The sequence below is a fragment of the Embiotoca jacksoni genome, unplaced genomic scaffold (assembly GCF_022577435.1).
Source record: "Embiotoca jacksoni isolate LCO1_2020_lvr unplaced genomic scaffold, fEmbJac1.0.p SCAF_31, whole genome shotgun sequence".
NCBI lineage: Eukaryota > Metazoa > Chordata > Actinopteri > Embiotocidae > Embiotoca > Embiotoca jacksoni.
In genome coordinates, this window is record NW_027185383.1 from 1,997,909 (window position 1) to 2,024,762 (window position 26,854).

Genomic DNA, 26,854 nt, shown 5'->3' on the forward strand with positions numbered 1-26,854 from the left:
AGGCCAGAAAATCGATGTCGTTCAGCACGGGAAGGTCAAAGTGACAAACGTGCTGGATTATCAGTCAAAGACGGGAGAGTGGAAGTGGAAGGCTCTGTGTCCTGTAAAACAACAGTATATTTACATGGACGGGTTCATCTTCACAAAACTGCAGACAACATTTGTCGCGTTTATTCATCTTTCAACGCTGATCGTAACGGTGCCTTTACGTTTCGGTTCAACTTGGGTATCAAGGCAGCTGCAAAACAAATATCTAATCTTTCACGCGAGTGATTTGCTCAAAGTCCAACCTGAGCCAAAGTAAAATGTGATTGTTTGTAACATTGCAACATTGCCTGATAGTATTTAGTTACTGGAGTGATATTTGAGGAGAGTTGTGTTCAGGCTTTTATCACCAGTGGAGGTATGCTTTCGTTTCAATCCCAAGGTAACCAGTGTAATAATGGCAACAAGGCTGTTTTATCTGCTGGTGTATAAACTGTCTGATGTTCCAGTGTTTTGGATACTGACTGTCACGTGACTTAGTCGGATGGCCTGAGCAACACTTGGGTTTCATTTGATTTCTTCATCCATACAAGTTTTTGGAAGCTTCTTGAAAAACAGAAAAAAGTTTCACTTGTGCAAATTTGACCAAAATGGGCAACAAAGATCCAACTTTGTGGATATTATTTTAAGTATTTCTAACAGGAGAGGTGTCTTCAAACAATATGATTTGAGCCCAAATCCAGATTATGTTTAAATGCAAACATTATACCAGACAGTGATCTTTATCCCAGTTGTGCTTTACGCACACCATCCCATCATGACAGATGTTTTTGAGGATTTTAAAAATAAAACTTGTACAATACACAGGGAGCAGTTCATGCTGTAAAATGTTTACATGACACAGAAATCCTCATGATATCATAATCTACTTTACCCAAGGCGTGCACTCATCTGTTCTCCTTCCTGCATACTTCATTTTTAGTGTGCATGTAAACAGAGTCAGTGGGATGTTTGCTAAATCAGCTGTGAGACATTTTACTTTAAACACAAGCAGCAAATTGCTTTGTGCAAATTATTTGTCCACACAATCAAAACCGTCTCAGTCAGACGTCAACGTGCAACTTCGATCAGATCAGACCTGGACAGCTCAAAGCATGTCTGTTCATACCTTCCATTAGAATACGTACTGAGTACATCGTGATCAGATCTCACTTCTGGACCGTATATGCAAATAAACACCTACATCCTGTAAATAAACACGTACAGAAACGCAGAGTTGAAGCAACAGGTAGTTCACCAAACGAGACATCTTTGCTCACTGGAGTCTCATTTTAATGCTTCGTGTATCAGACATTTATGATGAATTTCACTTTTGCAAAGATCTGAATACCAAAGATTTGAATTCCCAACCTGAAACGTCAAGCTCAACCCGATCACATCAGTTCAACATCACATGATTTAGTTATTCCTGCAGGTTTGAGAGGGCTGGACTCTGGTGGATAAGTGAATGATGGATGGGGCTGGGTGCTCTGCCACAGTCTGATGTGTGTCAAAAATTACAGGTGAGGTCAAATAAAAGAAAACACAAAACTGAACCCAGAAGAAGGCTTTGGTGAAACAAGCATCAGGTCGACAGCCAGTGTTTTTATTCACTTAACAGCTGCTTCAAACAGTTAAGTTTGCAGGTAAATCTCTCGTACTTTCTTTTCAGTTCACCTCCAATGTGCAGAATCACGCAGGATATTATTTTCTATTGGATATTACTTGCTCACACAGAGGATTGTCAGTTGAGTGGGTGGTCTTTTAATGTGGCCCAGGACACTGCTAAAAGAATGTGGTCTGATCCAATCGGATCTCAATGTGTCCTCCAGTGTGTTCACACCTGTCCAGTAGTGATTGGATGACCCAGGACACATGTTAATACCAGGTGTGGGCAGGGCCATTGTCTCCATTGCTTAATGCCGTAAGCCTTCGGCTACATGGTACAAATGAAGCTCATCAGCATGTTCATGGTAAGAAACACCATCAGCATAAATCTCAGCTGACTGCAAGCCGGAGCATCACACATCCGCAGAGCAAAGCTGTCTAAAAGTGAGGATTGTAAGAATATTTCGGATCAAATAAACTCTCACAATCTCTGTCAAGACGAGCATACATTTATACTGACGCTCAAGTTTTTTGAAGATTAAAAAGCACAACGTGCCCAACTTCAGTTACTGCAGGCATTTAACAGCAAAATCTCTCTTCAGTCTTCCCTCGGTTAAAGTCAGCAATTCATGCAAGCTGCTCGGATCAGGATAAAACTCCTATCAGTTCCTCCTCATCATTGTCTCCAACACCCTCTGTGGGACTGTCACATGTGGCCATGAGCCCCAGGCCCAGCTCCGCCAGCTCCTCACAGCTCATGTCAGTCGTCACCATGATCTTCGTCTCCAAGCGGTTACACAGAGTCCTGTAGGAGGGTAACGGGTAACCAATCTCTCTCAGGTACTCGTAACCCTTGGTGCCGACCGCACAGCGGATTTTCCGGGCCTTCAGGATTGTCTCTGGAGACCAGACAGCGCGACGGGAACGCTTGGTGAGGGACAAGGCCCGGATCTGGTCCTCGTACAGGAAGTTTTGGAGACCCTTCTCGATCCGGTCGAGCCGATACAAACGCTTCTTCATCTCTTCTGCCTGTTAGAGACAGAGGAGAAGACAGTTTAATTATTATAGCCAACAATCCAATAACTGGGGGACAAAAAGGACAACAAATCAGATAGTGATTTGTAGAGAAAGACACCAGCAGCCGTCCTACCTCCTTCTGCAGCCTCGCAGTGTGCTGCATCTCCTGCTCCAGCTGTTTCTTAAGGAGTTGACACTGCGAGCAGGGCTGCTGGTCTTCAGCTGTCCTGTCGGCATCTCCGTCCTCCAGGCCGGGCAGAGGTGTGCGTCTGGCGTAGCCGTGGTCCCCGAAATTCAGCTCCTTCTCCACTACATGCACAAAGAAACCGCTAACTGGTGGTGAAGTATTGGGATCTGACGTGCTTGAAATGCACTTTTTTAGGATTTAAGCTGCTGTAATACGTTTGATTATTAGTACTTCTGTTCGTGATCAAATAGAGTCATTGAAAACAATTAAACATAGTTTTATTATTCTAAACATTGCACTGTGTAATATAAAAAAAACCCATTCTAAGTCCATTATTATTATAACTAATAACTATTATAGTTACTGAATTAAAGACACCTGCTTTTTTCTTCTTTTGTTTCTTCTATTTTATCCACAAAACATAAATGCGACAGCCGCGAGGTCTGATCCAAATTTGACTTCTGACAGGTTAACAAATACCTGCGTATTTAGACAGCACCGTTTCATGGGACTGCCATTGAATTTGGGTGTTTGTTTTTTTGTTGACTATTTTGTTTTGCTTATTAACCGTGAATCTTCTGTGTTACATCACATCCTGTATCACCAGTATTTTTTTGTACAACGTTAACGTGTTAAAATGGAGACACAATTTGAATGACAAAGAGATGAAATGACGTTTAATTATTGAGCTACCTGGTTCAGGTTTCAGCGGCAGCAGGATGTATGGGCTGGTGACTGCAGGGAAAGGAGGGTCTCCCACACTGAACAGAGTGGGGATGGCATTGGGCTTCAGCTTCTTCCCCCCAGCTGGAGACCTGGCTATCTCCTCAAACTGGCTCTGCTCAAAATGGTCCTGATGTCAACATGCAGGGACACAGAAGACACAAAGTCAGTCCAACTAGTTGATACACAAAAACACAAGGTTTACAAAGTTTAAATACACACATTAACCTCCCGTGGTCTATTTCTTTTGGACCTCTGTGTCGTCTCCATATGAGTGTCTGAATACTACTACTACTACTAATGAAGGTGTTGTAAACTTACTTGACAGAGTCTGGAGTGAGGAGTTGGTTCAAAGTCCCGTCGACAGTTCACCACCCATTTCTTCTTCCGTACAGGGTCTTTGGGGAACCGAAACAGCTGCTTGCCGATGCTGGTTGAATTGGAGCAGTTCGGAGCGGAGCAGCCTCCCATCGCACCCGGTCCGACCCGGTCCGGTCCGGTCCGGTCCGATCCGAGCACAGCGGACTCACGTTAGCAATGGAGCTCCGGTGGAGCTGGAAATATCATCACTTTCGGCAAAGTACTCGCGCGCTTTAAAAAGAAGAAAAAGTTATATTTACATTAAATGTTAACTCGTGGAAACCAGAATGCTGCCCGGCGGATTTTTTTAAAAAAAAAAAAAATTTTTTTACATAAGATGTCATGAAAACGATTTATTACACTTTATCAGGGATAAATTATTCCTGACTTTGTTTGAGCCAAAATGGCGCACTTCCACTCGATAGTCAAGTATGGTGACGTTCTGTTTATATGTGTCTATCGTAAACGCCTGATTGAAAATGTTGTTGAAAACCAAATAAAGTCAAGCAAAAAAAGATCAAATAAAAGGAAAGAAAGGTATTTTTTTATGTAACTTTTATTGAAATACATTTTTAATAGTTTGGGAAAGCATTTAGCGGGGAATACTCGTTGTTTACCCTCATGCAACAGTCCAACTACTATGAGTGTTTTTTTTGAATTATCACAGGACCCGCAGAAGCACGTTGAAATGTTTACGGTTGAAGCGCTGCTTGCTGTCGAGTCGGTTAAGTGTTCAAAAACAACAGCCGCGAAAGTAACGACTGCATTTATAAACATAATATAACAAATAAGCAACAAGGAGACCTCCGCATAGAGCAGCTGGTAAAGAAACCCGCTGCAGAGCTGTAACGTCCCAGGTAAACGTTGGTTACTGCAGGGAAACGTTTCAGCCGCGACATCGGGACAAACATGACATGTTCAATGGTGGTTCCCGTCATTGATGTCCACAATGATAATTTTAAAGAGCTGTGGCCCGCGATGGTGGTCGCCATCAAAACGTCGTCCTTCGTTGCACTGGACACGGTGAGTGAAACAGCTGTGAAGTTCAACTATTATGTCACGTCAGAGGAGCATGTTGGACGTGGTGTCACAGTCACGGTCCTGTCTTCTAGGAGCTCAGTGGTCTCGGAAACAGGAAGTCTTTGCTGGCCGAGTAAGTAAAACGTGTATCGTCTCCTCTGCCCTTCTTCTTTCACACACGTTCAGCTGAAATAGCATCACCAGCCCGCTGTGTGAGAAGTCAGGGATCAAAACGAAGCTCCTTTAGGTTAGTTTCACACATTGGTTACACGTGTTGTTTCGTTTCTGACTCTTGCTGTCGTGTTTCAGATCGATAGAGGACAGATATAAAGCTATATGCCATGCAGCTCGCTCCCGCTCCATCCTCTCGTTGGGATTTGCCTGCTACAAGAAAATGGACAACAAGGTACAAGAAGATAAGGAATGCCTCAACAACAGCTCAACGTGTGGGGGACACCGGTGTTCAAATGGCCACGTAGTGGACATGAAAGTCATTGTTGTATGGTATTCGTAAACATAAAGTGGTGCTAAGGATGTCAAATTAGATTTGTCCCACATACCGTACCTAGATGATGATATTTGTCTTCCACTGCAGACACCCGTCACGTTTGTAATCACTATGGTTCATGTGTCGCTGCACCTCTATGGGAACAAGATGTTACTTTTTTTTAAGCTCAGATTTGCTTATTTTTCCTGTGTTAAGTGCTCAGTGGACATGATTAGTTTAAGATTATGATTAGCGCCGTCGGGAAAAGCCAACAATAATGTCTATTTATAAAGTTTGTGGCTTCGGTAAATGGTGTAATGTTTGCCCGAGTTTTGTTCAAATAAACATGCCTTTCAAATTGATGGCAGGTTGTGGGGTTCAGAGGGTTAAACAGCATGCATGGTAAAGTTGATCCCGTGCCTCCTCCTCCTTTCACCCCCCCCCCCCCCCCCCCCCCCCCCCCCCTCACACAGGCTGCAGACACATACCTGGTCCAGGTGTATAACCTCACCCTGCTGTGCTCGGAGGAGTACATCATCGAGCCCCAGTCAGTCCAGTTCCTGGTGCAGCACGGATTCGACTTTAACAAGCAGTACGGCCAAGGAATCCCTTACTGCAAAGGCAATAACAAGGTGATGAAGCCTGCTTGGTGCTCCGTGTTGTTCGGAGCAAACTGTGATCACTACCTGACTGTTGCTCTGATATGCTCTTCTGTTCTCGACTACAACCTGTTACTATGTAAGAAAACTCTCAAACATCTTGCAACTGAAGTTGCATGAAAGCTGATTTCAGACTGGCGGACATTTATGCAAAACAGCTGCAAGAAGTTGTTTCTGCTGAAGGGGACCATAAACGATTGTCACATCGATTCATATTTTTGTTGAATCAACGATTGGAAAAAGCTAATTTTCCTCCTTTATCTGGAGGCGAGTTTGCTTTTTGAATTCTGTTGAACCAGGCAGTGATTTCCACGTGCTGTTCTTACTTCAGGGAGGCTGTGGCTCAGACGGTAGAGTGGGTTGAACACTAATCAGAAGGTCGGTGGTTTGATCCCCGGCTCCTCCTGTCCACATGCCTAAGTGTCCTTGAGCAAGACACTGAACCCTAAGTTGCTCCCGATGGTGTACCATCAGTGTGAATGTTCTCCTGATGGCAGCACCTTGCATGGTGAGCTGTCTCATTAGTGGGTGAATGGAAAACCATGTTAAAGTGCTTTGAGACCGAAAGGTGGTAAAACTATACAAGTACAGACCATTTACCTCGACACCCCACACGAGCCCGAGAGCCCCCCACTCGTCCATCGTCAACCACTCTCATATAAAAACAAGGTTCATCTCCTGGAGGTGCTCACCACCTTTGGCACAAGGGACAGTCAAACATCACGTCCTGTGTTTTTTGATTCTTCCTATGACTGCAGCTCAGGACATTGCAGGGAGAAATGTTCCTTCCTCAGATGTTATTTGATTCTTAATCGTCCTCTCTCTCTCTCTCTCTTCGTTGAAAGGGAGGATCAGATGACCGTGGTGTCCACATCAGGACGTTGTTCACCGAACTGCTGCGTGCCAGGAAACCTCTGGTGCTGCACAACGGCCTCATCGACATGGCTTTCCTTTACCAGGTGCAGAGCATCATCTTTTCATTTCAGTTTTATTTCTCAGATGTCAAATATGTTTCTCATATTTTCTCACCAAATAGTTTTTTTTTTTGACACATTACTGAAATGATAAATAGTGACTAAAAAGTTCTGCTTTGGTGATTTCCACAGTTGTTATCTAGCAAGTTAATGACAGATTAATATCTTGGAAATTCATTTTGGATTCTTTATCAAGTGTTTATCATCAGCTGAAGCAAAAACACAAGCCTGTGTAATTGATTTTCTTTGTTTTACGACAGAGTTTTTATGCTCACCTTCCCGAGCGCCTGGCCACCTTCACAGCTGACCTGTCTGAGATGTTTCCTGCCGGCATCTATGACACCAAATACGTCACCGAGTTCGAGCTCCGCCTCACCGCTTCCTATCTGGAGTACGCCTACAAGAAGTGGTGTGTATTAGTTTATCGTACCACCTCTTGTGTTTCATTATAACTTTATCATTTATTTAATATTTGGCATCCAGTTATCACGAGGACGGGAGCTGACGTGAAGGTGGTTGCTTCCCTCAGATCTAACGTTGTTATTTAATACACAGGACATACTAAACAGAAATACTGAACTTAACGAGTCATCAAAAAGGTTTAGATAAATACACGTGTCCTCTATAATCTAATGCAGCATTTGTAAGAGAGCGGAGAAAAGTCTTTTATTCCAGAGTCTGTTAGCCAAACTAAAACAGATGCTCTGTTTAATTGTGAGCACACTGATTAATGCATTCACACATTTTGGTTTAATGTGCCTTGAAATCATATTTTTTCATGATATTGTTGCTTAGCTACAGATTGGCCTTGTTTCTTTGAACTTTCTTTTTACATGATCAGATTTGTTTTATTCTATGATTGTGTTTATGTTTCTGGATGGATTCTTGTTGTTTTAAAAAATAAAGTGGTTTGAATGGATGGCTGCAGTGGAGAGCCGAGCAGGAAGGCTCTGTACAATATTCTGTCAGGGTACCTGCAAGTGTATTACTGTGTTTGTATGATTTCCTAAAAAAGAGAAGCTGTGACATTGTTTTAATCCGTCTTAATGTCCCTCTCCGTCTGTTCCCCACATCATGTCCTCCTTCCAGTAAGCTGGACAACAGTCGCCGTTTGACCTCTGGAGCTGCTGGACCTCATGTTCACGTAGAGTTCTGTCAGTACGCCGGTCACATGTCCACCTATGTGGACTACAGAGCGTGTCCAGCTGTGGTCTTTTCTGAGGGACAGACTGACGTCTGCCAGCGCTTCTCTGTAAGTTTAAAGCCCCTGATACTTTTTATACTTCATTACCGAGACGAATCTTTACGTTTTACTACCGCATCCTGAAGTTTCAGGGCCTCGACTGAGGAAAGGTTCAGTTCACCTTCTCTCTCGTGTCCGTGGGTTCCCACCGGTCATGTAATCTTCATCAGGGAAATAATAGAAAGTCTAGTTCAGATATGGAAAGTCGAGGGATTTGGTTTTGATTTTAGTTGCCAGTCAAGATGTGCTTTTTCCTTGAGCTACTGATGGAGGCTAACATGGCAGGTAAATGCAAATTTCCCAAGTGTTGGCTACAAAACCATGACTCCAATGATTGGTTGAGTAGATGATGTAAAGTTTGTAAAACTACTATTGAGAAATTAAAATACGGGAGCGTAGACCTTTGCGCCGAGGCCAACATGCTGCACCCATCACTGCGCTGCTGCAGCCCTGTGGACGAGAATCTTTAGGTGGAGCAGCCCGAGGAAAGTTTATTATTTAAGAAGTTAAAGAAAAAGACGTGAAAATGAACAATAATTAAAATTCACAAACATCTGGGAATAAAATTATGGTGCTGGATTTTGTCTGATGAGAACAACGATGGACTGTTTTTTTTTTGTTCATTATAGATGACGGAAATACACATTTTTAGTCAGTGAAAGTTGGTGAGTTGGATTTCTGACTCAGAATAGGAGCCCTGTGTGACCTTTTCTGTATCCATGAGATCAGAGGAGCCGACCAGATATTATGTAATTGTGTGTAAATGTTTTCCATAACGGTCCCATCTTCCTGTTTACGTTTGACAGGCGTTCGGTTGGTGTCCAAATGGCACCCAGTGCCCTTTATCCCATGACACGGACCTCATCATCCTCCAGGATGAGAAAGGCAAAGAGGACAAGAGGAAGAAGAGGAAGCGACATAGAGAGAAGAAGAAAGGTGGAGGAGATTTAACAGAAGGATCCTCCATTTTTGACGGAGCCCCCGAAAACAAAGTACCTCGCATGGAAGTGGATCCAGTAGAAACGGCAGGAGATCAACACAAAGGAACGGCCGAGTCGTGTCCTGACAGCGATGGAAACGTCCAACAGAAGGGAGGAGAGAGCGTGACAAGTGACAGCGAGCGGAACGGAGCGTTAAACGACAACACAGACTCCAGAACAGCAACAACAGTGTCAACGGATGACGACACAAACAGAAAGACCAACGCAGACAATGATGTAGAAACCAGAGCAGGAGGAGCCGGGAGACAAACGTCCACGGACCGATCAGCTGAGGCGGATCAGAAGAAGAAGGCCGACTCTGGAACACATCGGGCCGGGTTCGATGCCTTCATGACAGCATACATCTTCGCCTGCTCATGCACCCTCATCAAGAAGGAAGCAGGTGGAGAAGCGGTAGAGAAGGAGGAGCATAAGGAGGCGGGGCATAAGGAGGCGGAGCCGGCGTGGCTTCCTTCCTGTCTCAATAAGATCTATCTGAGTGGAAAGGCAGCTCCTCTCAACGTGTTCAAAAGCACCTTCTCCAAGTCGTCCAAGGCTCACATGCAGAAGATGGAGATGGTGTGGGGAGGAGGAAAGCTGAGTGGTTAGAGGCAGAGGTGAGGTTTTAACCAGCATCACTCGATGGATGGCAGTTTGTTCCAGACCCAAACAACCTGAAGATGGATTGCTGTCTGTGATATTTGTACATTCACGGTACCCAACAGAGAAATCCTCCTGATTGTTGGTCATCAGCTGACTTCTCATGTGGTGTCCCGTGGGATTGACGATTATATGTTTTTTGTAAAATATGGCAAATATTGGTTGTTTTTCTTTAAATTAGGTGGAGCTGTTCATTTCTCATCAGGACCATTTCTTTGCTTCTTTGGTTTCTTACCAAATACCTGTAAAACGTATTCCCATCAGCCTTGAGTTTAGTTCGTAAAGATGGTCATTGTGAGTGTTAGCATGCTGAAGTTAGCATTTAGCACCACAGTGTGTGGCTACATGCTAACAGAGTTAGTTCATCTCCAACATTTGATGGTCCCATGTTCTTTGATGTGACAAATTATTTTAGTAAAAATAATATTTTGAGGTTAGACTGTTGCTTGGAGATCTGATGACATCACTTCCTGCCTAACAATAATGTAATGGTTATTTCTTTGATCAGTTTTCTAATGTTTTATCGACCAAACGGTTCATATTGATTTCTTAAGAAAAATGTCTGCAGACTAATTGATAATTAAAACGTACCTGTAGTCTGCAGTCACATGATTTACATCCATTTTGATTGTTGTGCTGCCATGTTGTTTTTCTTTCAGTCTTCTGAGGAGTTTTGATTTTATTAATGTAACTTTAAAAACTGACAACAGAATTAATTCAGGCATTCATTTGTAAAATCAACAATTAGTTGCAATGTACCCCTTTTAATTTAGTTAGCTGTTCTTACACTGGAAGAGAGGGGACGTTTGGTGTCCCTTCATACCATAAACCATATATCTGTTTAATGTCCTGTTTTTGGTAACAAGTAAACAAAGGTTCTTTAACAATGATTATTTTGTCTTCATTTCCTCATTTGGGTTCGTCTGAACGTTCACATATTTTCATCTTTTAATTTTTCATTAACTACAAGTCTTCAGTCACACATTTATTTCTGACTATTCAGGACCTTTACTTTGTTAAAAGTACTAATACCACAAAGTGAAAATACTTCACTACGAGTAAAGTCTTATATTCAAAACCTTCCTTAAATAAAACGTAAATGTACTTAAAGTAGGCGATATCCAACATTTCCCTACTTAAAGATGATTCCCACGTGTTTCCTACGATCTTAATCAGATACAGGAAACAATATAAGTTCACAAAAACCGCTCCTCTTTCTCTCAGAGAACAATTCATGTTTGTGCTCCTGAAATGTGTTTCACAACACCGATAAATTCAACACCGAGTTCTCCCGTGATGTTCTGAAGGAAAACAAACGACCTCAAACGTGGCACGACGGCGTTTTGGTTCTCCAACATGAACCGGCTCAAAGCGCGTTGAAAACACAAGTTTTGTTTGCCCTCAAGAACACAGTTATTGCTCCCCACCACCTCTACTCACCGGATATGGCTCTCTGCCGTGTCTTTCTGTTCCCCGAAACGTTGATGTGCGGTCTTTTTCTGTTTCTGGTGATTTTCTCAGTTCTTGACACAAGTTTATTATGAATGAGGTCATCTGTTTGCACTGAAATGCACTGATCATAAGTTCTGTTCTTAAATCATACACAACCAAATCCAAAAGGAACACACTTGATTGTGTAGGCTATCGTGTACAATAAACCATCAAAATTACAGGAAAAGTGCTATTTTCACTTTTTGGCTGCCGGACCGGTCAAAATATACAACGGGCCAGTGAAACTTGGACCTACTGGCCAAGCGGGCCAGTGAGGGAAATAATGTTACGTTGAACCCTGCAATACTTGCTGTTAGAAACTGTTAAGACGTGTTGCTACGGATGACAAACTCTAAATATATTTAGCATAAAGGAAACATGTTGGATCCAACTTCTAAAGGACAAAGACCGTAAAAATGCTCCATTAAAGCTACTGCAGAGGTTAACAGCTCTAGAGGGTTTATTGATGTTGTAAAAATGGACTTTGGTGATTCAACAAGGATATTTACTGCCAATGCACATGGTTTTTTTTTTTTAATTATTATAATTGTTATTATTAACATGGGAAATCAATGGTTCAAAACAACAGTTTTGTCTTTGCATTTTCTGCCCAAAAGAGTTTGACCCGAAAGGAAATTAATCATCAGAGTTAAAGATTTACAATTATTCTGGGCGCAAATGAGAAAAGCAGAAATGTACAGTATATGTTATGTTTTGTTTATTTTTATTTAATTGCTTAGTAGACTGCAGCACAGTTAACATTAAAAAAAAAACCCGCGCCACTAAAGTAGATAGCAGCACAATTAACCTAAATAAACCTGACCTGATTTACACGTCTGAAGAGCTTTGTGAGAGCCGGGAAGAAGGTCCTGATGGCTCCAGGTCTGATCTGCATGAGCTGTCCTTTGATAGAAGAAACAATCTTATCGGAAACCTCTGAAATGTCAGACATCATGAAATACAGTAAAAATCCATGTTTGTGAAACTTTTTCAGAAGGTCCCAGTAAACGGCGTTGTTGAGGTCACTAAACTTTAGTGGGGGGGGGACTTCAAATATTTCATCATTGACTTCAGCCCTGAGTTTGTCGAAGTGCCACGAATTGATCGCGTTGATATTTTTGGAAGGGAACCCACATTTTTACAAACGCCTGAGATCAGCGTGTCAACAACAATCATCACAGACATTTTGAATTTTTCCTCCCTTACTCTTGCACCCTCTACAGATTTTTCCTTTGACTTGCTCTTCAGTAGGCGATCTTTGATTCAAAAAATTGATCTTGCATTTCATTTTTTTGATCTCCCAACTCCATGAAATGCATCACAGTCTCTGGAGAGCTAAACATTTTTTTGAAGGTCCTTGTAAATAGCCTGCTCAACATCAATTAACTTTCCTGGGGGGGGGGGGGGTAAAAATGTACACCCAAAAAAACCAGCCCAGACTTTGTGGAGCAGCCGCGTATTGATGTGATCAAGTTTAGGGCAACGTGAGAAACTACTTTCTGAACAACATTCTTCACAGACTTTTTGAATTTGTCTGTCTTTGCTGTTTCTTCCTGTTAAACATTTTCCTCGGATGTGACAGCAGCAACTGAAGGGGAGTTAGATTCCAGCACCTGATAGTCAGGGACTGGTTTATCTGTAAATACAAGCCTTGTACTTTCTTCTTCGTCCTGGTCATCTTCTAAATCTTCAGCAATTAAGTCCATCATTTCTACGTCTCCACACACACACGTATGCACATATGTTGCATTTCCCAGGGGGATTTTTCGATAATTCTTTTGTGTGTGCACTGATGCTCCGTGTTTTGAGAATTTGATTTAGTTTTCCCAAACTGGTGTGTCGTGTAATGAAGACAGAGTGTGGAAACGTGGAGAACCTGGCTGTATTTATATGAGCTGGGGAATTCCACGATTGTCACAAAGGAATCAAAGGCCATATTGATAAAAAGACAACAACCTCAGAAAAACGTTTTCCAGTCAGTCAGTTTAAAATAGTTTATTTAGCTTAAAAAGTGAGATTTTTCTCAGCCTACGGAGGAACATTTAATTCTTCAGTTTGTCATAAAGAAATCAAATTAAAGATCACTAACTTTTTTTTATATATGATTTTCACTGAACAGACAGGGTATGAAAAACGGTAATCTTAACAGTACCTGGTAACTAAAGCTGTCAGACATATAGTGGAGTACAATATTTGCCTCAGACAGTAAGTGAATTATACAGCAACGTAAAGTACAAATACCTCAAATTTGGACTTCAGTATAGTATTTGAGTAAATGTACTTGGTCACATGCCACCACATTTTTAAGACAAACAAAAAAAATATATTCATATAAATTAATTTCATAATTTGAATTCTGGCAACGTTGTATTTGAACATAATGTATTGCAACGGCGGCGATCACCCACAAGGGGGCGGTAACGCGACATCATCTCGAGGCTGTTTAAAAGAGGAAGAAGAGACGCTGCTACCGGAAGGACGAGCCGTGCAGCGGTGCGGTGTCCCGGTTCTTACCCGCAGGTTGTTGTTGTTGTTGGGGTTTTTTTGTGCACATTTCAGCGCTTTGTTGTTCGGTTTCCATCATTTTCTAACAACGGGCCAAATGAGTCAGACATGACCGCCGGAGAACGACAGCTGATACCGGAGCATTCAGAGATGGCGGCCGACGAAATCGACTACAACATCGTGTTTCCAGACGCGGGGACTTCCGGTGAGCATCCTCCCATTGTGCTGCTCACCCACCCCGTTAGCCTACATGCTAACCAGCGTTAAATAAAATACAAAAAAAAACGCCATCGTGGGACTGTTGCTCCACCAACTGTTGTTGATTTAGTTTAAGCGTGGCTGCTCTGCTGACGGTGTGGTTGTCCTCGTTCTCAGAGAGACACTGGCAGGGGACGAAGGAGCCGGTGGTGATCCTGTTGGGCTGGGGGGGCTGCAAAGACAGACACCTGTCCAAGTACAGCTCCATCTACAACGACCAGGTTGAAACTGACCCACGAGCTGCTCTGCTCTCTGTTTGGTCCCTGCAAGCCACACACACACACACACACACACACACACACACACACACACACCTATCAACTGCTCATACACTTTCATTTATTCTTGCTTTGTGTGTTTTGTATTCGTTCTTTCTTCCCTTCCAGGGATGCGTCACCATCCGCTACACGGCTCCTTTAAAGACGGTCTTCATCTCCGAGTCCTTCGGCTACAAGGAGCTGGACAGCACGGCCCTCAAGCTGCTGGAGATCCTCTACGACTACGAGGTGGAGAACAGTCCCATTTTCTTCCACGTCTTCAGTAACGGGGGATTCATGCTGTACCGCTACATCGTAGAGCTGTTGCAAAATGACAAAAAGTTCAGCTCGCTGTACGTGATCGGGGCCGTGGTGGACAGCGCTCCGGGCAGCGGGAACGTCCGCGGGGCTCTGCGTGCGCTGACGGCCACCTTAGGGCCAAAAATAAGTCCCGTCTTGAGGAACGTCCTCCTCGGGCTGTTTGCAGTGTCTGTTTTCCTTTTGCGAGTCGTGCTGTACCCCGTGACCAAGTACATCCACAAGAACCACTACGACGCCGTGCGGGACAGGCCCCCCACCTGGCCTCATTTCTACCTGTACTCCAGAGCCGACCAGGTGATCAGGCACCAGGACATCGAGGTCTTCGTGGAGGCTGTGAAGCAGAAAGACCTCCCGGTGGACAGTTTCGATTTCGTTTCCAGCCCCCACGTCGGCCATTTCCGTGATTTTCCTGAGCAGTACGCTCTGAAGTGCAGCCATTTCTTGGTCGCTTGCATGAAGGACTCGGAAGAGACCGAAATAAAAAAGAGGCAACGTATTCAAAGTCAGTGAAACTTGGGAAAAGTGAAGATTTTGATCGGCGATCTGAAGGAAAGAAGAGACGACTTGGTTTTCCTGCGGTGGTCTGAAAAATTGGAGAAAATGCAGAATGGCATTTTTGGCAATTTTTGTGCTGAACAAGTTCAAGATCTTGGTGATGTTTTTCCATCCGACGCGCCGCACTAATTCGACACGTTTTTAAAACCCGCCACGCTGAAACACTGTAACTCGCATGCTGCTGAAGTGTGACGTCAACGCGTAAACCTGCCTATGTACGTGTTTCTTGCGGTCCATGAAATGACATATCGATCAATAACATACAAACAGTTGCTGTACACTGGAAAATTGGGACTGAAATCCTTCAGACTAATTTAAATAGTATTGAATATTGCTGTTAAATGTGATGCATTGTAGATTAGTAGTAGTGAATCTAACACTGTTGGTTAATCAGTATCTACATGATTTGTCATTAGAATTAAGACAATGAGGGTGCTTCTAATCAAGGCAACTGTCAAGATATTAAAATGATTCAAGAAGTTTTCTTCACTAAAACACGTCTAAAATTGTTGCCTTAATGAAATCGTTCCTTTGAATTGATTTTCTATCCAAAAATTGTAGAATACTCAGCCCTCATGTGGGACTCAAAATGAGAACAATGAATGTAAATGTCCAACACAACTAATGTATTCTTTTTAACTGATGTGCCTTCAATAAACCAGAATGCTCAGAAATGTACGTGCTTATTTATTTTGGAAGATTCTTGCTTTGTTTTTTCCATAAAAACTCCCAAAAGCAGCAGGACAGTGTCACACTTCTGATACATTAACACTGGAGTCGTTTGACGAGAACGATGGTATAATCCTGTCGTCTGCTTCGTCATTAGTATTTCGCTGACATGTTCATTTGAGGAATATTTCTGTTTTGTGTAAAAAACGCATTCCTGGTCGTCTGACTTCACCCGTTTTGTTGTGATCACACTAAATCATGTGGCGACACATCTGCAGCAGAAATCTGTTGCAACACAGGTTATTGATGTTTAACAGAACTTTTGCTTCATTGAGTAAATGGTGGTGCTCGTCTTCAAGGTTGTCTCCTTTGCTTACCATTTGCTACCAAGACTGAATATACACTGCTCAAAAAAATAAAGGGAACACTTAAACAACACATCCTAGATCTCGATGAATGAAATATTCCAGATGAAAATCTTTATTCATTACATAGTGGAATGTGTTGAGAACAAAATAACATAAGAATGATCAATGGAAATCAAAATCATTATCCCATGGAGGTCTGGATTCAGAATCATATTCAGAATAAAAGTGGAAAAATCAGATCACAGGCTGATCCAACTTCTGTGGAAATTCCTGAAGACAAGTTAAAATGAGTCTCAGTAGTGTGTGTGGCCTCCACATGTCTGTATCACTCCCTACAACGCCTGGGCATGCTCCTGATGAGACCACGGATGTTCTCCTGAGGGATCTCCTCCCAGACCTGGATCAAAGCATCAGTCAACTCCTGGACAGTCTGTGGTGGACGTGGCGTCGGTGGACGGAACGAGACACGATGTCCCAGATGTGCTGGATTGGATTCAGGTCTGGGGAACGGGCGGGCCGGTCCGTAGCATCGATGCCTTCATCATGCAGGAACTGATGACACACTCCAGCCACATGAGGCCGAGCATTGTCCTGCATCAGAAGGAACCCAGGACCCACTGCACCAGCATATGGTCTTCAATGGGTCTGAGGATCTCATCCCGGGACCTAATGGCAGTCAGGGTACCTCTGGCTAGCACATGGAGGGCTGTGCGGCCCTCCAAAGAAATGCCTCCCCAGACCGTCGCTGACCCACCGCCAAACCGGTCACGCTGGAGGATGTTGCAGGCAGCAGAACGTTCTCCACGGCGTCTCCAGACTCTGTCACGTCTGTCACATGTGCTCAGTGTGAACCTGCTCTCATCCGTGAAGAGCACAGGGCGCCGACGGAGAAGCTGCCAATCTTGGTGTTCTCTGGCAAAGTCCGATCACCCTGCACGGTGTTGGGCTGTAAGCACAGGCCCCACTTGTGGACGTCGGGTCCTCATACCACCCTCATGGAGTCTGTTTCCGACAGTTTGAGCAGAAACATGCACATTAGTGGCCTGCTGGAGGTCATTTTGTAGGGCTCTGGCAGCGCTCCTCCTGTTCCTCCTTGCACAAAGGAGCAGATAGCGGTCCCGCTGCTGGGTTGCTGTCCTCCTACGTCCCCCTCCACGTCTCCTGGTGGACCGGCCTGTCTCCCGGTATCTCCTCCGTGCTCTTGACACTGTGCTGACAGACACAGCAAACCTTCTTGCCACAGCGTGCATTGATGTGCCATCCTGGATGAGCTGCACTACCTGAGCAACTTCTGTGGGTTGAAGACATCCTCATGCTACTGTGGAATATAGATCTGCTTAGTGCATATGAGGGCTCATATGTTGTACGCTAATATAATATAATTTGGGTTGTCTTCCACCAAAAAGTCATGTGTATTGATGTATCCTTTGTTGGTTGGTGGAGGTGGGGGTTGTCTTCCTTCACCCCCTGGAATCCTCCAGACAGCCATCTGATAATGCCTCAAAGAACAACTGTATGTGACCCCACAGGTTGCAGACCTCCTACTGTGACCTTTTGGTTTGGCCAAACAGTATCACTCACATTTACATACACAGCCTTTTGTCTACACCTTAAGATTGGTAGTGATGGTACGACCTATATGTAAGTAATATGATATATATATATATATGTGTTGTATTGTTGTAAACATATCCTAGCACAGAAGCACAAAATACATACTGACTGTAAGCATTGTAGAACACATTGCTTATGCAGGAACTTATCACGTTGGGGTCACAGTAGGGTGCAACTCACTATCAGATCAAAAGGGGGATGTGGTTCAAACGGAGGACAGTGGAAAAGTACTGAGACAAACATACTATGCAAATGTTCCAGCCACAACGTAGGTAACACCTCTTCCTATAGTATAAGTGTATGTGCCGGAAAGGGGGAAGTCAGACTCCAACAAAGAGACCTCAGGTTGATGTTGGGCTCTCCAAGATATCTTGTAAACTACGCTTAATAAAAATCAAGTAAGACCGGTAAATGCCTAAAGACTGCTTCTATCAACGGACTCGGGGAAAACAATTGGGGACAACAATTTGAGATACAACAATTTGGGGGCTCGTCCGGGATAGAGGCATATTCGGACCTGATTCAGTGAAGCACAGGCACTCAGAGACCAGGTCGACCGCACGAAGGTAAGCAGAAAACCGAGTTTAAACTGAATTTCTGCGATTGACTACTACTAAAAAAGTCTCTGTGAATCTGTGTAAACTGAATCGCTAAAAAGGCAAAATAAAGTTGTGGAGAGCGGAATCTCTCGGGAAGAGATGCGAGTAAAGTCCAGATCATGGCGGACCAAACCAGGGCTTGACGGGGCACTGGTAAAGCTGGGTGAAAGGCCCGGGGGAATTAAGGAAGCCCCCGAAGTAAGTCCTGGTGGTGGCGGACCCCACCAGGGTCTGACGAGGCCCTGGCAAGCGCTGGGTTAGAGGCCCGGGGGGGGATTTCAGGAACCCCCCGAATTCTGTGGGTTGGAAGGCCCGGGGAGTAAATCTCTCAAAAATAGAGGGTTGAGATGCCCGGGGAGTGAATCTCTCAGAAATAGAGCTAAGTAGAGCAGTAGCGAAGCTCAGAGAGCGAATCTCTTAGAAATAGCGTTAAATAGAGCTGTAGTTATAATACTGGGAGAGCGGCGTCTCTCAGAAATAAAAGTGAGTAAGTGGAGCACACGCCAGGACAGGCGTGGGGGAAGGGTAGCAATAGAAAGACAAAGGAAGTACAAAATGGAGGGAGAATTTGAGGGTGAGATGGACAACAGTGGCTGGGGACCCTATGAGTACCAGATGCAGCTGGTGCTGGCAGGAATGGGTACTGCAGCAGGCGATAAAAAGGAAAAGATAAGACAAGAAGTTGGAAGACTGTAGTAGAAGATGCGGTAAAAGGAAAAGAGGAAAAAGGGAAATGTGGGTGGCTTCCAAGAACTAAGCAAGTTTTATAGAGACATCCAGTCTCGGCAAGTTCTTGTTCTGTGGGGACAAAGGGTGGTGTTGGTGAAGAAGTGAGCGTGAATTAAAAGATTTGTGGTATCTGGGGTGACCCCGAGAGTGAGACCGGACTGAATTTATTCAGCCTAGAAGCTTGTCTCACTAGATCCACAAATTGACCTAAAGGAGTCATTCACACTCAATCTCCACGTGTGTGTTAAATTATCACTGTGTGGTAGTGTTGAATAAACAGTAAAAAACAAATTAAAAAAGGAAAAGGAAGAGATGCAGGATAGGAGAAGAAGTTTGCATAATATGGCATTAGTAGGCGGAGCCACACAGCAATTGTGGGAGAGTAAACGGAAAGAGCAGGTGAAGAAAGGACTAGATGAACAAAATTACTGAGAGAGAAGGATAACATAAACAGAGGCAGAATCTCAGTCAGAAATAACAAAAATTGAAGTAAGCAAAAAATAAAATCAGAACACAGTAAAACTAACGCTGAAAGATCGCGCTAAAAACTTAGAACAACGGAGACAGACAAATGACTAGAATAATCCAGAACGTAACAATATATAAATAAAAGAACGGGAACAATTAATAATAGTGATAGTTAAAAAAACGAAATAATAAAAAAAAAGATAGAGAAACAATATGGTTAAGAAAGCCAATTAAAAAAAAAAAGAGAAACAAACAAATATGGGTTAAAAATTGAAGAAAATACATGAATAAACAAGAATAACCTAAGATAAGTGATAGCATAGAGATAACAGAGGAAAAAGGAACAGGAGGAGGAGCTGAGACAGGCACAGGCTCAGCTTTTAAAATTCCAATTAGATGACGCCAGACGCAAAAGCTACTGATAAGTAAAAAGGACACAAAACAATGGGGAGAGTGAGGGAGAAAATTAGGTTAGAGACAGCAAAATCTGCATCACAGCCCCGTGAGAGCCCTAAGGTGGGAAAATCAAACAAACCCACAGTAAAAACGAGAGATATTATAAGATGCAAAGATCACGGACAGATTGAGAGGGTTTGGGTGTGGTAGCCAGAGAGGGAAGCAGGAGGACTCTACCAGTGCAGAGGGAAATGAAACTCTGCGACAACACAGTCAAGACACCCTGAGAGCAAAGGAGGCAATACAGCAGACCAGCACCATGTCTGCACCGCAAGAAGTGGACAGAGAGAGTGAGGACAGAGACAAACACTCCTCCTCGGAGCAACCACAAGCAACAGGCATCAAAATAACGACCAATAAAAAAAGAAAAGACACTGAAATCATGACAAGAGGCAGTAAAACACCGAGATGGATCCGGTGGCACAAGTACGGGAGGCACGGACAATCTGGGTGTCAGAAACAGTTGGCTGACCTCAACAGACTCCACCGACTCGAACTCCTTTTATACCTGTCACGTGATCACTGCTAAGAGACACTAACAACAGAATGCTACAGAGGACAAAAGGGGGCGGTGATGTGGAAAAATGCGTTAAACAATCAAACAGGAAGTCTGATGAACAAGCAATTCAACTTCTGAAACAGTACCTGTCTCAGAAGAATAGTTGTTTGATTGGATAAGATAAAGTAAAATAAATCAACTTAAAATAATATGAGATTAGTTAGAGCTGAGTTAATAGAAAAGATAGAACGAAGTTAAGAGATAAAAGTTAAGGATAAGATAGATCAAAGAAAATAAGAGAATACTGAGATTTAAGACGTTAAAGTTTAAAGAGGCCCAAAGACAGTGTAGTATAGGAGAGCGGTAGTCACACCAGAAGTAGAAGGGCGGATTAGAATAAGTAGATAAATAATAATAGAACATTAGGACCACAACATAAAATAAATAAAAGAAAAGGTAATGAGCAAAAGACTAGGAGGAACCTCACTGTAGCCTTATTCTGGACCGCGCAAGCGGCAATGGTGTTTATATCATTCAAAAACGCTCTTAGCACTGTTTCTGATCTTGCTGTCCCTGACTACAAAGTTCCATTATATCTGGATGTTTCTGAAACAGCCCAGACAGCAAATGGTGTGCTGTTTCAGAGAAAGGGGGGGACAGGAAGGTGTTGATATACGTAAGTGTGAAACAGGAAGGTGTTGATGTACGTAAGTGTGACACTAGATGCTACAGAGAAGTGACACTAGATGCTACAGAGAAGTGACACTAGATGCTACAGAGAAGTGATACTAGATGCTACAGAGAACAGACACCCCCATGCACCACACTCATACAGTACGTGGACGACCTATTACTGGCCTCTGACACAGCGGAGGATTGCCTCACTGCCACACGGACACTCCTGTTGCATCTCTTTACACACGGGTTTCAGGTTAGTAAAAACAAACTACAAGTTGCACGACAGCAGGTGTCATTTTTGGGTCGATTAATATCACAAAAGGGGGCCTCAATGTCGCCTGCACACCGAACATCGATCCTGCACCACACAAAGTCACTGACAGTCAAAACCATGCTCTCGTTTCTGGGCCTGATCGGATATAGTAGACACTATATACCCGATTTCACATGCCTCACCCAGAGCTTACGTAACATGGTGAGAGAGGTGGGCATACATAATCTCACTGGGCCGCTAAAATGGACGATCACGGCCGAACAGGCATTCATTACACTTAAACAATTATTAGCCAACTCGTCCGAGCTGGCATTGGCGGACTACACTCTACTCTTTTATTTGGATGTTTCTGAAACAAACACAGTTGTAAATGGTGTGTTGTTTCAGAAAAAAGGAGGTGATAAGACAATATTGACATATTTAAGTGTCATGCTGGATCCAATGAAAAAAAGGCATCCATCATGCACAAGACATGCAGCAGGAGTAGCCAAACTCATTACAAAATGCGCGCACATAGTCATGGGACACCCACTACACATCCTAACATCACACAGCATAGTGGCATATGTGAACTCACAGACTTCTACCATGACATCACTGAGACAACAGCGACTCTCAAAAGTCTGGAAGCACCAAATCTGGTGTTCACACAGGAAGGAGTCGACATGGCAGACAGAATAGGAGAAGGACTGGTACATGAATGCGTACGACGAGTAGAAGTAGAGGACAAAGCCAGCACTGGAACCGCAGCGGACCCTGGAAGAGGCGAGCACCGACGTCGCCACAAACACCTCGAGCCCGGCTGGGCCTGAAGACATCGCATCAAAAGGGGCAGAATAATCCCCTCAACGTTTAGATACCGAGACAGTCTACTCTCGGTATCCGAAGCAAGAAGACAGCCGACTCGAACGAGGGAGGGCTCGTTTGCATCAAGTGTCTGCCACGTCACTAGAAGATTGCAAGTTGATGATCCACATATATAAATTTATGTTTTGCTTGGCTATTGATACCTGTGCTGTTAATTGATGCAATAATTCTGTTGACAAATTAAGATGAACAAGAGAACCAGCCTCTGGGGTGACTGGAGATGGCTCATGGCCTTGGGACTCATCTCTGCAGGTGTAGTATGTGTCATATTATGGGAGACAGGGGTTTCAGGTGTGCCATTGGGACCAGAGGAGCACCATAACTAGACAAGGGCACTCATCAGACGAAAAAGGGAACAACCACGCCGGGTACAGTTCACCCGAAGAACACAGACAGAGAAAAATATATCAGGTCGTATGTAATAGTTGTGAATGACATCTAGCTTAGCATTTTTTGTATTTTTGTGGTTAATAATACCTGTCGGGGGATTGTGGAATATAGATCTGCTTAGTGCATATGAGGGCTCATATGTTGTACGCTAATATAATATAATTTGGGTTGTCTTCCACCAAAAAGTCATGTGTATTGATGTATCCTTTGTTGGTTGGTGGAGGTGGGGGTTGTCTTCCTTCACCCCCTGGAATCCTCCAGACAGCCATCTGATAATGCCTCAAAGAACAACTGTATGTGACCCCACAGGTTGCAGACCTCCTACTGTGACCTTTTGGTTTGGCCAAGCAGTATCACTCACATTTACATACACAGCCTTTTGTCTACACCTTAAGATTGGTAGTGATGGTACGACCTATATGTAAGTAATATGATATATATATATGTGTTGTATTGTTGTAAACATATCCTAGCACAGAAGCACAAAATACATACTGACTGTAAGCATTGTAGAACACATTGCTTATGCAGGAACTTATCACGTTGGGGTCACAGTAGGGTGCAACTCACTATCAGATCAAAAGGGGATGTGGTTCAAACGGAGGACAGTGGAAAAGTACTGAGACAAACATACTATGCAAATGTTCCCGCCTCACTGTAGGTAACACCTCTTCCTATAGTATAAGTGTATGTGCCGGAAAGGGGGAAGTCAGACTCCAACAAAGAGACCTCAGGTTGATGTTGGGCTCTCCAAGATATCTTGTAAACTACGCTTAATAAAAATCAACTAAGACCGGTAAATGCCTAAAGACTGCTTCTATCAACGGACTCGGGGAAAACAATTGGGGACAACAATTTGAGATACAACACTACCTCTAGTGGTGAGGACACTGGCAAAATGCAAAAGGGACCAAAAATCATCCAGAAAGGATGAAGACAGAGAAATGGTCTGTGGTCACCACCTGCAGAACCGTTCCTTCATAGGGTTGTCTTGATAATTGCCTCATTTCCACCTGTTGTCTGTTCCATTTGCACAACAGTAGATTAAATTAATTCACAATCAGTGTTGCTTCCTAACTGGACAGGTTGATTTCCCAGAAGTGGGATTGACTTGGAGTTACATTGTGTTGTTTGTGTTCCCTTTATTTTTTTGAGCAGTGCAGTTTTGAAAGCTTAATAGTCCAACTTGTGACTAACATGTCAGTGAGTCAGCTGATATACACTCCACATATCCTCAAAATGTGGACTTGTGGAAATTCAGTTCAAATTGCTGTAGCTTCCTTTCAAATTTCTGCATTTCTCTTGCTATGGCTCCCCCTAGTGGACTTGTGGTCGTAGAATTGCTTCGACTCATTAGGGCCCGAGCTGACGGTGCGAAAGCCCTATTGTTATTCAAGGAATTATTTACATACATCATTTTAACTGGTGAAAATTTATAGAAATCCTTTCTTTACCTGGTTAAGCGTTTTATTTTCGTTTTAGTTGATTCCTTCACTTTGCTCACTTACTGAAGACCAGAGAGTCTCACTACTTTAATAAAAGGCATCACTAGATGTCTTACTGAGTGCAGGACATCAGAGAACGTGCGGCCGATTCACCTGCACACCTGTCAAGACACGTCAGGGACTGTTTGAAGAGCGTGGCTCTGAAACCGGGCAGCAGGGAGGGCTATTGAACGTCCGCCACATGTCAGATTTGACATTTGGAAGAGCGACTGGTTGGCATTTGGTCTCTGTGCCGGGCCTGGCCCGGGCACTTCATGTATCAAGAAGAGCTGCTGGAGGAAACAGAGAAAGAGGAAAGTTTACATATCGGTACAGACAGATGAACATCGCTTACCGGAGTGCACATGAGAGGAGATTCTTTAAGGGTCAACCTGTTTACTCAAAATGCTACACAACGAGGGGTGTGCCATATCAGATCATTCGCCACGATATCAGTATGATTATTAAGATAAAACATTTATTTTGTGATAGTGAATATATTCTGACTTGTTGATGAGATGCCTTTCAGTATGTGGAAGTGATTCAGCTACAAAAGATCAGCTGTACAACAACCCTCGGTAAGATGTTACGTTTTTACTGAATATTTCAAATTCAATTCAATTCAACTTTATTTATATAGCGCCAAATCACAACATAGGTTATTTCATGGCACTTAACACATTAAAGTCCTTAAAGCAAGACTTTACATTATACAGAGAAACCCAACAATTCAACAATTCCCACATAATCTAGGAGGGAAAAAAAACTCCTCTTTAAGGGAGAAAAACCTCCAACAGAGGGAAGAAAAACTCCCTTTAACAGGAAGAAACCTCCGACAGAACCAGGCTCAGAGGTGGGCGGCCATCTGCCTCGACCGGTTGGGGTGAGAGGAGAGCAGAGAGAGAAAAGGACAGCATAGAGATAGAAGAGAAGAACTGTTGGTGGAGACGACAAGTGCAGAGCAAAGACATGCAGCTCCATGACGGGACATCTGCAAAAGAAAGAAGAGAAACTACGCGAGCGAAGGAACTGAATGGAGACAACAGACAATAAGAAAAAGCTATGGGAGCTGTAACTCTGCGTCCTGGCCTCAACCCTGGATGTCAGGTTTTAAGGCTGTTAAGAGACGTGGCCATATTTCTAGAAAGAAGAGCTGCACCATCCAAAGTAGGATGGATGCCGTCTCTCCGGATCAGACCAGGTTTCCCCCAGAAAGTATTCCAATTGTCAATGAAGCCCACATTGTTAGCGGGACATCACCTCGACAACCAGCGGTGAAGTGAAGACGTACGGCTGAACATATCATCACTGGTCCGGTTAGGAAGGGGTCCAGAGAAAACTACGGAGTCCGACATCGTTTTTGCAACATTGCACACCGATTCAACATTAACTTTAGTGACCTCCGATTGGTGTAACCGGGTGTCGTTACTGCCGATGTTAATAACAATCTGACTGGATTTATGATTAGCCTTCGTCAGCAGTTTCAGGTTTGAGTCAATGTCGCCTGCTCTGGCCCCGGGAAGACATCTGACTATGGCCCCGGGAAGACATCTGACTCTGGCCCCAGAAAGACATCTGACTATGGCCCCGGGAAGACATCTGACTATGGCCCCGGGAAGACATCTGACTATGGTCCTGGGAAGACATCTGACTCTGCCCCCGGGAAGACATCTGACTCTGGCCCCGGAAAGACATCTGACTATGGCCCCGGGAAGACATCTGACTATGGTCCTGGGAAGACATCTGACTATGGTCCCGGGAAGACATCTGACTCTGTCCCCGGGAAGACATCTGACTATGGTCCTGGGAAGACATCTGACTATGGTCCCGGGAAGACATCTGACTCTGCCCCCGGGAAGACATCTGACTCTGTCCCCGGGAAGACATCTGACTATGGCCCCGGAAGACATCTGACTCTGGCCCTGGAAGACATCTGACTCTGTCCCCGGGAAGACATCTGACTCTGTCCCCGGGAAGACATCTGACTATGGCCGCTGGTTTCACTAACTTCATGTTCCGCAAAATAGAGTCTCCAATAACCAGGGTTGGTTTCTCAGCGGGTGTTTCGCCGAGGGGGGAAAATCGGTTGGAGACGTGAACTGTGGGCTTCTGCTTGGGACGATGCCTCCTTCAACACTACAGTGTTGTTGTTTTTTTTATTGATAAAAGCCCCATATATGTTATGAATTGATCAGATTTTTATGTAAATCACAGATTTAAAATTAGAGACTATTGCTGTGTTCCAACTGGTGTACTTGTGTAGGAACACAGAAACATGCAGCGCTCTACAAGTACCAGGATGACTCACTCAAAACACTCCAACAAAGAAGTGTGAAATGCTCCAGGCTTTCCACCCGAAACGGTCGCCATCTTGGCTCCGTAGAGGAAGGGGCGGGGCCACCGATTTAAAGAATTTTCAAAATAAGGTGT

At 43.7% G+C, this 26,854-nt stretch overlaps 3 protein-coding genes across 3 annotated transcripts; 2 read left to right on the forward strand and 1 right to left on the reverse strand.

Moving 5' to 3' along the window:
- Nucleotides 1-925: 925 nt before the first annotated feature.
- On the reverse strand, nucleotides 926-4,331 carry LOC138207377 (THAP domain-containing protein 1 B). The gene is made up of 4 exons (XM_069164554.1): nucleotides 3,881-4,331; nucleotides 3,530-3,689; nucleotides 2,783-2,958; nucleotides 926-2,661 (listed from the first exon to the last, which is right to left on the reverse strand). Exons 1-4 carry the CDS (start codon nucleotides 4,028-4,030, stop codon nucleotides 2,278-2,280), a joined length of 870 nt encoding a protein of 289 aa, XP_069020655.1. The 5' UTR covers nucleotides 4,031-4,331; the 3' UTR covers nucleotides 926-2,277.
- On the forward strand, nucleotides 4,280-10,832 carry toe1 (target of EGR1, exonuclease). Its single transcript, XM_069164553.1, has 8 exons — nucleotides 4,280-4,942; nucleotides 5,032-5,072; nucleotides 5,249-5,345; nucleotides 5,900-6,058; nucleotides 6,931-7,044; nucleotides 7,320-7,468; nucleotides 8,149-8,311; nucleotides 9,109-10,832. Exons 1-8 carry the CDS (start codon nucleotides 4,829-4,831, stop codon nucleotides 9,889-9,891), a joined length of 1,620 nt encoding a protein of 539 aa, XP_069020654.1. The 5' UTR covers nucleotides 4,280-4,828; the 3' UTR covers nucleotides 9,892-10,832.
- A 3,049-nt stretch (nucleotides 10,833-13,881) lies between these two features.
- tmem53 (transmembrane protein 53) lies at nucleotides 13,882-16,007 on the forward strand. The gene is made up of 3 exons (XM_069164614.1): nucleotides 13,882-14,143; nucleotides 14,314-14,417; nucleotides 14,583-16,007. Exons 1-3 carry the CDS (start codon nucleotides 14,047-14,049, stop codon nucleotides 15,282-15,284), a joined length of 903 nt encoding a protein of 300 aa, XP_069020715.1. The 5' UTR covers nucleotides 13,882-14,046; the 3' UTR covers nucleotides 15,285-16,007.
- The last annotated feature ends 10,847 nt before the right edge of the window (nucleotides 16,008-26,854 follow it).